Here is a 13,509-nt window from a genome sequence, read left to right as displayed (position 1 = left end):
TTTTACTACTTTTACTTTAAGGGAACAGAGGAAGATATAACATAAACAGCAAAGAGACACTAGAGAAATTCATTATTAACATGTATTGCAAGATACCCGCTCAGCGTAATTTAAACAATATAACTCTCATTAAAACAAAGTCATCTTTAATAGCCTACTGTGCTTTCTTTTTTTCTTCTTCTTCTCTAAATTGCAGTTTAAAGCTTTAATTCCATTGTTGCTTAGCTTATCACACAACAAAGAAATTGGTTTTAACTTACTCAAGTACAACATAAAGGAGGAAAGATACAATTACGAATAAAGTATAAAAACCGACAAGTGAGGCAGTTTTTTTCTTCTTCTTCTACTTTTCTATTTTGATAATATTTTATGTTCCATATCGTCTAAAGTAAGAAATACTTTACACATTTTTCGTCTACACAACACGCCTTTTTGAGAGTAACCCTGGGGTTTGCCGTCTTGGCGTATCGGTTTTTCTATTGGATCTATTTCTATGGCGGAAGCTGCAGTCAGAGGTCAACGTCCAGGAGTAACCTGCTCGCGCATCATCACATCACACCACTCTCTGCCGTTTAGGCGTCTGTTGGGGCTGTGTGACCTCATCATGATGTGATTCTTTTCCCTCATCATCACTGGACCCAGAGATTTCTGGCAGACACAATTAATTGATCGACTTTTTTTTTCACTCAACTTTTTCAGGATTACGTGTCGGTTTATCTCCACCGGTAAGTTGCGTGTCTTGATGTTTATCTTGGTTTCAGCACTCTGTCCATCGTTGCACAGAGAGATTTTTTACACCCATGCTGCTGCAAAGTACACCGGCTGGCAGTTCAGACCGCGCTACTGTATCAGGACCAGTACTGTGGCATGACAGAGGCATTAGCCGCTGCCCAGTAAGCTAGCGTTATTAGCATCTGCGCCGCATCCTGCCTGTAGCTGCTGTACGGTAGGAGGGTAGATTTGACTACACAGGTAACGTTAAGTTGATACAACGATAGCTACAGCGGCTCAGCAGCCAAAGTTGCGTGCATTCACAGCATTATATGCGCGCAGGATTCGGTTTGCTAGCAAGCTAAATGTAGTCGTTGCTATCATTTTGTGATGATCCCCTGGTTAACCTTTGCTGTGTGTCTGGTTGCTGTGCTCGGCTTGTTTTTCTGGTCCCGCAGGCAGCTATCGACAGGTAAGGCGTGCCATACTCAAGAGTCTCTCCTTTCCACTTTCTCGGAGAAGGTGGAAAGAAAAACAGCAAGAGAGGTAGGCTGACAGTTTGTTGTCTCCGCGAGGTGACAAAACGTTTGGGTTGTAAATGAGCCATGTAAATCAAAACGGGAAAGAGAGGTCTAGCAGGGTCGTAGCTCAGGATATTCCTGTTATTAAAATGAGCCTTTGAATCATTGCATGATGTCTACAGTGGTGGTCTGCGTGGGTCAGTGACTACATTAGCTAAAGGCGTGTTTTGCCAGCATTCATTTCGAACGGCTGGCACAACGAGCACATCCCACGTATGTTATATTTTATAGATTCAAGCAGATGATGCAAAGGCGACTTTTTGAATACAAACCAAAGAGGCTGTGTTGCCTTGCGGCGTGTTAAACACAGTTAAAACGAGGCCTCAAGTATTTCTGGTTTTATAACTTTCGACAGTAGAACGACAATAATTCAAATAGGGTGTATGTGTTTCTGCATGATCAATTATGAATCAATAAGGAGTTGCACAAAATGCCTTCGAACTCACTGTCCGAATCCAGATGTTGCAATATCGACTTTGTGCAATCCACTTTTGCAATCTGACAAACAGCATCGCGATCCAGCCAAAGTTTAACATTGATACGTGAACTCTTGTCCTCCTTTATAACTGCTGCTGTCGCTGCTCTGTGTCTTGTCAGTGTTCGCAGCCTGCTCGTGTCGCCCGGCCATGGCACAGCAGAACGGTGCTGCCAAGAAGAACCCTACTGTTAGGGATTTGCACTCTAGCTTCCTCGTGGGATCAATATCGGAGGAGAACTCTGAGGATGAAATCCAGGGGAAGGCAGACATGCAGCTGGAGGAAAAGGAGACTCGCTCGCTGTCACCATCCTCTGGCAGCTCCGACAGCACCTTTGAAATGGGTTTCGACCACATCGATGGCTCCATGCACAATCTAAGGTTAGAAACCGAATGCGGCTGCTTGTTTTCATTACACTCGCAGGAACTTCTGTGTTGTCAAGACGTTTCATGCATCTTAAAATATGATTAGACATGTGGTTCAGTCTGAAACGGAGCACGCTCTGTTAAAACTGTCTACTTTTCCTTTACTGGATTGGCCCTTTTTACAGCACACATGAAAAAAAGCTTTTTCCCTCGTTGGGCTCTCCTAAAAGGTTTCTCTGTATGCTGAGTGTGTGGGATTGTCCCAGAGAGCCCGCACACAGAACTTGTGAAGACACAGACGTCCCTGATCCAGTAATTGAAGGAGCTATTCAGCACTGATGGAACTTTGTTTAAAGCTTGCCGCAGACCTTTTTCTCTCTGCCAGTGCCAAGTCTTTCACAGACCTTACTTAGACTCACAGTTTCATCACTTTCATGGATAGGAGCCTGAAATATATGTCACATAAAAGAGTGCCAGGACCTGAGATTCCTGTGGAATATCTTCTGTAAGATTGCCTGCTGTTCCTATCATATTTTAAAGTTATTTCTGAATACTTTCCTAACTTGAAACCAGCAGTGTGAAAACTCCAGTATTGTCCTCCTGACTTACTTGATGTCTTAGTTGCGAAGTTTCTTTTTGTCATGCGACTTGCCATTTGGGGATCTTGTAGATCTTGTCATTTTTGCATAATCGGTTTCACAAAGAAGGTGAGAGTTGGAGTTAAAACTGGAAATACAGGACGGGTGGCGGTGGGGAGGGGACGGCGTTGACAGCTGGATTGAAATCAAACCATGTTGGTCTTGCATGGGCACTGCATGAAATTAGTTGACACTTATTTTCTTGATGCCAGTTATCCTTACAGTGATGCAACCATTCAGTATCAGTCCATAGCAACGAACCAGCCAAACAGGCCCAGGCTCGTTCTGCCACACCCGCCAGCTGATAGTAATGCCCCTCCCACGGTGCTACCCCACCACCTCCCACCTCCTATTGTGGTGGAGCTTGATTCATAGAATTCTGCAAATCTTGTTGAGGTGCTTGTCCAAACATGTAAACATGTTTGAGCAATGGTGCACAGTTTATACTTTTTCAGTATTTAGACAACAAAGAGGTGTTTGTTACAGTCATTGTTCACCATTTTCTGCTTTGCCTTTGCATTGCATAGTTCTTCTTCCAAGTCATAGTTTTCAGCTTTTGCGTGACATTTACTATTGTCATAGATTTTAATACATCAAAGTTTCTTTTTTTTTACGCACCCTTCAAGCTATAATATACTAAATCAGACCCTGCAGTCAAATCGTCTTCTACTGGGATGATGGATTTGTTATTAATAGGTCTACCTAAAAAGTCAGTTAGACAACTGCAGGTTACTCAGAACTCTGCTGCTCAAGTCCTCACTAAGACCAAAAAAGTGGACCACATCAGTCCAGCTCTGAGGTCTTTACACCGGCTGCCTGTCCATCAGAGGATAGACTTTAAAGTTCTGATGCTGCTCTATAAAGCTCTGAATGGTCTCGGACCAGAATACATGAGTGACCTCCTGACCCAGTATGAACCTTCCAGACCCCTCAGGTCATCTGGATCCGGTCTTTTATCAGTTCCCAGAGTCAGAACCAGACATGGAGAAGCTGCATTCAGCTTCTATGCTCCACATGTCTGGAACAAACTCCCAGAAAGCCTCAGATCAGCTGAAACACTCAGTGTATTTAAGTCCAGCCTGAAGACACACCTATTTTCAGCTGCATTTGAATAAAGCTCCAAATCTGAAGCTTGAGTTTCAAAACTCAATCACATTTTAACTACTAATTTTATCTATTGCTCTTATTTCTTTCTTTTTTGTTTAAAATTTAAATCATGCTTTTTATTTCTACTGTTTTAATGTATCTGCAAAGCACTTTGAATCGCCCTGTAGTTGAATTGTGCTATACAAAGAAACTTGCCTTGCCTTAATATGAAATTATATCAGTGTTTTCTTAACTTCTGAGCTACAAAATATTTTTTATCAAGGTCTGCTGCCGCTGCTGAAGGTTTGTTTTGGGCAGTTTAATAGCTTCATCCAAAACTGAGAGTCTTACCAAGGGCGATTATAAAGTACGCTTTGTCTGTGTTTTTCTTAAAACAGACCGAGCATGTCAGGACTGCACCTGGTCAAACAAGGCAGAGAGCGCAGACGGATTGATCTCCAGAGGGACTTCACCGTTGCTTCTCCGGCTGAATTTGTCACCCGCTTTGGTGGCAACAAGGTCATTGAAAAGGTAACAAATTATAGTTGCTGTTCTCAAAAATACAATATTAAAGGTGCTCCTTACGAAGGTGATCTTAGGAGCATGAATTATAATGACTTGTGCAATACAAGGTCACTTTATAAATTCAGAAGAGACATTATGAGACAAAATAAACATTAGTACTGCAACTGTTTCGCTTATCCAGGTACTTATTGCCAACAATGGCATTGCAGCAGTCAAATGCATGCGCTCCATCCGCCGCTGGGCCTACGAGATGTTCCGCAATGAAAGGGCGATTCGTTTTGTTGTCATGGTAACCCCAGAAGACTTGAAGGCTAATGCAGGTGAGGTTTTACTAGAGTTCTTTGAAATTCTTGCAAGTGCATCAACTGTGTTTACCAGACTCGGCTACCTTTTACTGACACTGACATGGAAATAGGGGAGAGTTGATGCTCATCAGCACTTGTCTTAATGTAGAGAACGATGAACTGGCACCCAAAGAGGAGCAAAATGTCACTGCAGCAAGATGATTTGGTGAAAGAAGGATCTGCATGTTTTAGGAGTAAAATCACGTTCGCTCAGCATTGAAACTCACTTCTCCATATAGTGTTATTGTTTTACTCATGCAGTGGGAGTGCTGGAGTGAAAAGAAATTTCACTAATTTTTTTTTTGTTTGTTTTTCACAGAATACATAAAAATGGCTGATCACTATGTGCCTGTGCCAGGAGGAACCAACAACAACAATTACGCCAATGTGGAGCTAATTCTGGATATTGCAAAACGCATACCCGTTCAGGTACCAGCATGTTCTGGATTTTCTCTTCAGGTTTCCGCTGCTGTTGATCCTTATTATCATTCTCATATTGTTTTTATGTCTTGTAGGCAGTGTGGGCTGGATGGGGTCATGCTTCAGAGAACCCCAAACTCCCAGAGCTTCTTCATAAACATGGCATTGCTTTCATTGGTAAAGGAAGTCGGTCACTTAGTTGACCTTCTGTTTGTAAATTTCCTACAGTGTTACCAGTTCCAATTAATTGGAAATCTCTTTTCTCAGGTCCCCCAAGTCAGGCTATGTGGGCTCTTGGAGACAAGATTGCCTCCTCAATCGTGGCTCAGACAGCTGGTATTCCAACTCTGCCCTGGAGTGGAGCAGGTAGCTCAAATTTATTGTTCTCATTTTGCCTTTTTTCCTGTATTACAACAATCAATACTAATAGATTTTTTTTCCGTTTTTTTTCATTCCATCTATATTGTGAAGCCGTTTGCTTGTGTAGTGCCTCCTAATGATATATTTTTTTGCAAATATTTGGTGTGTTGGGTCAGATTTCTTAGATTTCAGATGAGAAGGTTATTGTATTGACATAAAAAAAATTGTTTTTTTTTTTCTTATTTTCCTCTAGGCTTGACAGTTGAGTGGACGGAGCACAACCAGAAGAAGAAAGTCATCAATGTTCCTAATGACTTGTATGAGCTTGGCTGTATCCAGGATGTTGAGGATGGCCTTAAAGTAAACGCATCAAATAACTGAGAGTTCATACTGTTAATTGCTTCATTATCATGCACATGCTTACATGTTTTCTGTGTGCCCATTTCCAGGCTGCAGAGAAGATAGGTTACCCAATAATGGTCAAGGCCTCAGAGGGTGGTGGAGGAAAAGGAATCCGTAAAGTCAACTGTGCAGATGACTTCCCTAACCTCTTCAGACAGGTAATAAGAATTATTACTGGAGCACAGTTGTCTTTTTTTCTTTTTTTTTTTTTCTTTCCTAATTACCGACTGCACAATTTTACGATCTCTAGGTCCAGGTAGAAGTTCCAGGATCGCCCATCTTCATCATGCAACTAGCCAAGCATGCTCGCCACCTGGAGGTGCAGATTTTGGCTGATCAGTATGGAAATGCCATTTCCCTGTTTGGCAGAGACTGCTCCGTGCAGCGACGTCATCAAAAAATTATAGAGGAGGCTCCTGCTACCATAGCCACTGCTGACGTGTTTGAAAATATGGAAAAGGTATGACCCATGTAGCATAGTTTGTAATTGTAGTTTCTACCAAAATATATGAGGAATGGAGATGGATTCAGTCAAATTTTAGCCTTGATTTAAACAGAGCTTTTAACTCTTTACAGTGTGCTGTGAAGCTGGCTAAGATGGTGGGCTACGTCAGTGCAGGTACAGTTGAGTACCTCTACAGCCAGGATGGCAGCTTCTACTTCTTGGAGCTCAACCCGCGTCTGCAGGTGGAACATCCCTGTACTGAGATGGTTGCTGATGTCAACTTGCCTTCTGCACAACTCCAGGTCAGTCACACTTACACAACGCATGCAGAGTATTTGCGTTTATGTCCCAATAAGCGCGCTTCACCATCACAACTCTGACTGGCCCCTTGTCTCTTTGGCAACCAATTGCAAGAGTAGGGGGCAATATGCAGAGGCATTGTGGCAGATCCAGGGGTTGTAGTCCGATTGGGTCACGTGGTCTGTTCTGCAGCATTTAGGATTGTGTATAAATAGGTCAGTGGCGGTCAAGCTGAAGGGCTGGGACAGCTTTGTAGACAAGCTGATTGGGTGTTAGTGTGGGAGTGACACACTCACTGCCTCGGAGGATGAGGGGATCTTTTTCAAGGCAATCTGGATACTTACTGTCTCACAGTAAAATATTGTTTGTTGGTTGTCTGTAAAAACTGAAGGTACAAAGTTGATAATCTTTAGATAAGTATTCCAGAGAAACGTAAATGTGTTAATTGAATGAAAGTGCATTCATAAATTATGTGTGTCCTGTTAAAAATGTTAAAGGGACACTATGTAATAAATTAAGTCATTTATTAGCTCAAATCAACATATTCATTCATAAGTTAGTCCTCATTGGTGTAAAATGATCTCTGTCAAAAATCTCACTTATCCTCCTGAGTGAAGAATAACTTGTCTGTATCTACATAGAGCAGGTAAGCTCTATGGAGGCTGCCATGTCCTTCTGGTCTATGAAAAACGACGAAGTGCCGAGAGGGACATAAAGCACTTCGAATCGCGATTTCCCCACCAGGCCTACAAGCGGAAATGACGTCATTGTGACGTCATTTCCGACAAATGGCTTATTACAGCCGCTAATGCTAAATAGATTTTATTCCTTGGCACATATGTCTTTGTGTTCATTAGCTTTCTTTTTGTAAGTGCATCATCTTCTTCTTTTTATTATTATTCCTATGCTCCCCCTGGCTATCTTCTTTTTGGCGTTATGCTCACGTTTGTAAACTGTTATTTTGTTGATTTACTAATAAAGTTTAAAAAAAAAAAAATGCTAAATAGATTTTATCTCGTAAATTATCCCACTAATAATGCATTGATTGTTACCAAACTTCTGCCGTAGTATACATAGGCTCTTAACTCACAAAACGAGGCATTAGAAAGTTTGTAAGTTTACCGGGAGTTTATTTACCGCTGCTAATGCTCCTATTGCTAACACTGCTAATGCTAACGCTGCGTCGACGTCACTTCCGGTAACTCCCGGAATATGACTAATTGCATTGGTTGCACACCAAAGGAGATGTTATGTTATCTGACATGTTATCTGTCATCTGTATTTATAGTGTTGTTGTATGTGTGTTATGTAATCCTTTGTACTGTGTGTCTTGATTTCTTTTTGTTTGTATGGACCTTGAGTCTGAAGCTATAGCTTCTTGAATCTTGACACATTCCGCTTGCCGTAGTTCAAGAAGTTGCAACGCACATTTGAAAACGTGAGGCGCTAGAGAGCAAATTCATTCAACTTTGCAAAATAAAATTGCACCACTAGATGGGGGAAGAAATTACATAATGTCCCTTTAAATATTAATGTGTGTGTGTGTGTGTGTTCTCATCTTAGTTTTTGAAGTGTGTACATGTGTTATGCTGAAAACCACCTTATATATTTGCTTTAAAGTTAATAATAATTTTTTTATTGTTATTATTTATTTTTTTTGTCAGATTTCTATGGGTATTCCTCTTCATCGAATCAAAGACATTAGGATGCTCTATGGAGTCCAGCCCTGGGGAGACTGTCCCATTGACTTTGAGGGTCTGTCAATTAATACCCCCTCCCCAAGGGGCCATGTCATTGCAGCACGTATCACCAGTGAAAATCCTGATGAGGTACGATTTTGGTCTCTTCTTATACAAAATATTTGCTGCTAAAGGTTACACATTTCTTTTGCCTCTGGCTCTTTACCTTTTATTATGATTTATTTATTTATTTTTTTCACTCTGATTCTGTTTAACCATAAATGAAGACCATTGTTATTTCTTTCAAAGGTTACACAAGCCTAAATGTCAGCTTAGTTGTTTTTGGCTTTGGTTCATCATAAGAGAATCTAAAGTATTGAGTGCATGTGTTTGTGTGTCTGAGCGCAGGGCTTCAAGCCAAGCTCCGGAACGGTGCAAGAACTGAATTTCCGCAGCAATAAGAACGTGTGGGGCTACTTCAGTGTCGCAGCAGCAGGAGGGCTGCATGAGTTTGCCGACTCCCAGTTCGGTCACTGCTTCTCATGGGGAGAGAATCGTGAAGAAGCCATCTCGTGAGTATCCCCACGGAGTAACACTTTATCTACTCACCTGACTGCCATGTCAGGACCGAGTCCTTTCTTGATCACCGATGCTTTCAAATAACTTTACTTTAAAATGTCCTATTTCTGCAATCGTTCGCCGTTTCTTTGCGCTTTTGCTTGCTGTGTCATTGCTGTTTTACATAATACAAACAACTTGGTTAATGTTGGGTTTTAGAAATGACCTTGTTAAAGTTAAGTATTTTAAAACACGATGGTTATGGTTCATGAAAGCTCATGGCTTACATTAAACAGACCCTATAATACCATGTCAAAGTATCCTTTTCTTGGATTACTGGCTGCCTTTTCCCAGCCTCCAGCTAAACTCACAAAATGTCCTGGACACACATACCAGGTGTCCTATTGAAACGCATTACTTTGAAAGTTGTGCTAGATGCCATGAATACATTTCCTCATTAATCATTTCTTATAATATCTTCATTTTCAACCGTCATGTGAAATTGTTCCTGTATAATTTTATAATCTGGTTTGGGCCTTTTTTTCAGCAACATGGTGGTTGCTCTCAAGGAGCTGTCTATAAGAGGAGACTTCAGGACCACAGTTGAATATCTCATTAAATTGCTGGAGACCGAAAGCTTTCAGCACAACAGTATTGACACAGGCTGGCTGGACAGGCTCATCGCAGAGAAGATGCAGGTAAGCAGAGACGCTCGAGCTGAGGCCATTGTATTCACTTCAAGAAAACAATGTTGAACATTTTTTAGTTTAACCTCTAATGTGAGCATCAACACCATACTATCAGCAAGTGTTGTTATAAAAGTACGACCTTTACGCTTATCCTGCTGAGAAAAATGTTGTCCCTGAAGCTTGATAAAATGTTGCTTGCAGGCAGAGCGCCCTGACACCATGCTGGGAATAGTGAGTGGTGCCCTGCATGTGGCAGACGTCAATCTAAGGAACAGTGTGTCCAACTTTTTGCATTCTCTGGAAAGGTAGATATATTGCTTTTTTAAATGACAGAACAAAACAAAAGAGTTTAACTTGTAAACACGACCCACTCTGTTCTCTAACCAGGGGCCAGGTGCTACCAGCGCATACACTACTCAACACTGTGACCGTGGAGCTGATCTATGAAGGTACTAAGTATGTCCTGACAGTGACGCGTCAGTCCCCCAACTCCTATGTGGTCATCATGAACAACGCGTCAGCTGAGGTGGATGTTCATCGACTCAGTGATGGAGGTCTTTTGTTGTCATATGATGGAAGCAGCTACACCACCTATATGAAGGAGGAGGTGGACAGGTAAGCTGAAACAAAGCCGATGAAGGTCCTGATCATTTCTATTTTGATCAACAGCAGAGAACAGAATGAAAGTGATTTTAACCCACAGATTTGTAAGAGTTGATAAGTTAAAGGAGAAGTTCGGGTTTTTTTTTTTTTTTTTTTAAACCTGGACCTTATTTCTGGCATGAAATACGTTCATCTACTCACCGATAACAGTCTGGTGAAAGTCGGCGTCCTTCGAACTCTATAGATATTTAGATCCGCGTATATCCATATAACGGGAGTGAACGGGGGGGCATCAGCCAATGCCCCTATGTATGAATATACGTGGATCTAAATGTCTATAGAGTTCCAAGGACGCTGACTTTCACCAGACTGTTATTGGTGAGTAGATGAACGTATTTCATGCCAGAAATAAGGTCCAGGTTTAAAAAAAAAAAGAAAAACAAAAAAAAAGAAAAACAAACTTCTCCTTTAAAAGAAAACTTCGTATATATCTGCTTCTGTTTAGCCTAGTTGTACATTTTGAATTTATGTTTCTTTTCTACAGGTATCGCATCACCATTGGGAACAAAACCTGTGTTTTTGAAAAGGAGAATGATCCTTCGTTGCTACGATCCCCTTCAGCAGGAAAAATCATTCAGTACACAGTGGAGGACGGCGGGCATGTGTTTTCTGGCCAGTGCTATGCTGAAATAGAGGTACATTTTGTTAAAGTATCTGTGTGAGCTCTTTACAAGAAATATGAAAAAAAACTATCAGATATGCTTTCCTTTCGTCTGCTGAGTTGAATTGATGTGAAATATCTCGATGTGAATTTCAGGTAATGAAGATGGTCATGACCCTCACTGCCGCCGAGTCCGGTTGTATTCACTATGTGAAGAGGGCTGGAGCAGCATTGGAGCCTGGCTGTGTCATTGCCAAACTGCAGTTGGATGACCCAAGCAGAGTGCAGCAGGTACTGTATGTATAAAGAGGGCATCGATGTATTTTTTTTTTAGCTCTTTTAATGTTGAAAAGTAAACGTCATATTGACAGAATGTTGTCTTTTCACACACAAGGTCTGCAGTGTGTTGCACACTGTGAGCATTATACAGTAGCTGTTTGGGTGTTTATGGAGTCATCTCAATGAGGCAGGAAATCAATTCTGCCAACAAATATGACAGCTCTGTTGTCTGAGGCGAAGAGGTGTGTTTGCTTATATGTGTCAGCACTCATCTGGACCTGCCAGATGTCAGAAAATCACAAGGCAGACTGATGGGAGGAGACACCCACTGCTGATGAAATGTGTCTAAGATGATGTGAATGAAAAGCACACATTTTGGACAGCTGTCAGACATTTTTAACTTGCATGAAGAGCAGCTAGTTTATTCCAAGAAATGCCTTTTTGCGGTTTGTTTATTATTGTTGCATTTATTTATTATTTTGATGATGATAATCTTCATCAGAAGCTTCCTAAGGTGTGCTGCAGGAAGGACCAGAACATGATGTCATTTCCACACAAAACAGCCTCACATAGACCCTTTATAATAACTTTTTGTTCTCCTTAATGTTATTTATTATACATACGGCAACAATAAAGTGTAAGAGAGTGTTATTGGATTCAATTATTTCCAACTAGACCAATCCGTTGATACTGTGTGTGTGTGTGTGTGTGTGTGTGTGTGTGTGTGTGTGTGTGTGTGTGTGTGTGTATAACATAATGGTGTATGCATGTCTGTGTAGATTCTTATCCATCCAGGTCATGCTTATCTTATGTGTTTAAAGCACTTAGTCCAATTGGCTCCTCCTGACATGCTCAGAATGGTATCTGCACAACAACGTTGTAACATTTGATTGGAATTCTTTGCATTTTTCTTACAGGCAGAGCTGCACACGGGAGCCCTCCCTTCTGTCCAGGCTGTAGCTCTGAGAGGGGAGAAGCTGCACAGAGTCTTCCACAACACACTTGATCATCTTGTTCACATAATGAATGGTTACTGCCTTCCTGAGCCTTTCTTCAGCGCTAAAGTAAGAATTTATGAACACATGAGTGCACACTGGCATTAGCTCTTCCAACTGTAAACGGTTCCAGACAAATGCGTGTTGTGTGTCTGTTTTAGTTAAAAGAGTGGGTTGAAAGGCTCATGAAAACCATGCGCGATCCATCTTTGCCTCTGCTGGAGCTTCAAGACATCATGACGAGTGTGTCAGGCCGCATCCCACCTGCTGTGGAGAAGGCCATTAAGAAGGAGATGGCTCAGTACGCCAGCAACATAACTTCAGTGCTCTGCCAGTTCCCCAGCCAGCAGGTGCCCTATTAACACATGTGCACAGACCATGCAAATGAAATCCACAGAATTGTACTTACATGTCAATCTTCTGTCAAACACCCCACTGTTCATTACATTTTTCAGTAATTATCTTTAGTTCTCATGTTAACCCCAGTTCATGAAAAAAATAAGTGATTTAAAATATGAATCTTTTGAGGTAATAGTGAAAATTAGTTTAAATTCTTTTTATCACTATGGCTGTAAACTTTTTCAATTATGAAGTTACTGTACTTCTGTTTTTTAAACAATAGATGGGCTTGATGTCATAGCCTATAGTTTAAAAAGCCCCTCTCCCACGATAAAAGATGTCTGACGTAGACTTTGTTTTATTTAAAGAATTCTTTCTGCATGCGATTTATTTCCATGAAGATGAAATTAAGTTTTAGTTCCGCTTTGTTTGGCCCTGGATCTCACATTCTGCTGTCTCTGTGCACAGTTTGGATGAAACATGAATGTTAAGTGAGGGGTCATCAGTGCCACTGGGATTAAATTCTTTTGAGCCGCCATTGCTGCCGGGATTAAATGATGATTATCTCTTCCTTGTTTCCAGATTGCAAACATCCTGGACAGCCATGCTGCTACTCTAAACAAGAAGTCAGAACGAGAAGTCTTCTTTATGAACACACAAAGCATTGTTCAGCTGGTGCAGAAGTGAGTCACATACATCATATAATATCTCAATGTGATGGTGCATTTTACACATGTTTTCCATTTGTTTAATTAGAAGGGATGCACCAAATGTTTATGAAATTATGAGCCGATATGATACTGAAAATAATGTTTTGTCCCATACAGTCTTGTTTTTGGAATTTCTTTTCCCTTTAGTGCCAGGGAAAGAAAAATAGCTTTATTAAAAGAAAATAATAAAAATAACGTAACATTGTTTCAGCTCTTTATCACATTATCTTTGAATGAGCGCAGAGTCATTCATACATTTGTAATATCTCTATATACTGATACACATAAAAAGATCCTTTCTGCAAAACTGGAAAAACATAAAGAAATAAAGAAGATAATTGTT

The 13,509-nt window shown here is 40.9% G+C and overlaps 1 protein-coding gene across 8 annotated transcripts in view; it reads left to right on the top strand.

The window, feature by feature from the left end:
- Positions 1-528: 528 nt before the first annotated feature.
- The window catches only part of acaca (acetyl-CoA carboxylase alpha), a 34,274-nt gene continuing 21,293 nt past the window's right edge, over positions 529-13,509 (top strand). For 5 of the 8 annotated variants that reach the window (XM_075486291.1, XM_075486289.1, XM_075486290.1 and 2 more), the window contains exons 1-21: positions 870-1,183; positions 1,890-2,148; positions 4,256-4,388; positions 4,564-4,702; positions 5,046-5,155; positions 5,242-5,323; positions 5,414-5,512; positions 5,760-5,866; positions 5,956-6,066; positions 6,159-6,368; positions 6,485-6,655; positions 8,318-8,482; positions 8,741-8,904; positions 9,438-9,588; positions 9,781-9,884; positions 9,967-10,194; positions 10,727-10,877; positions 11,000-11,134; positions 12,040-12,186; positions 12,279-12,467; positions 13,039-13,139. In XM_075486291.1, coding sequence (XP_075342406.1) covers positions 1,102-1,183; positions 1,890-2,148; positions 4,256-4,388; positions 4,564-4,702; positions 5,046-5,155; positions 5,242-5,323; positions 5,414-5,512; positions 5,760-5,866; positions 5,956-6,066; positions 6,159-6,368; positions 6,485-6,655; positions 8,318-8,482; positions 8,741-8,904; positions 9,438-9,588; positions 9,781-9,884; positions 9,967-10,194; positions 10,727-10,877; positions 11,000-11,134; positions 12,040-12,186; positions 12,279-12,467; positions 13,039-13,139 — 3,038 coding nt within the window. In that variant the 5' untranslated portion in view covers positions 870-1,101. The other 3 variants (XM_075486286.1, XM_075486285.1, XM_075486287.1) reach the window with 3 other exon arrangements.

The sequence above is a fragment of the Odontesthes bonariensis genome, chromosome 16 (genome assembly GCF_027942865.1).
Source record: "Odontesthes bonariensis isolate fOdoBon6 chromosome 16, fOdoBon6.hap1, whole genome shotgun sequence".
NCBI lineage: Eukaryota > Metazoa > Chordata > Actinopteri > Atheriniformes > Atherinopsidae > Odontesthes > Odontesthes bonariensis.
The sequence above is the reverse complement of the archived record's forward strand: the minus strand, read 5'-3'. Positions and strand labels throughout refer to the sequence as shown.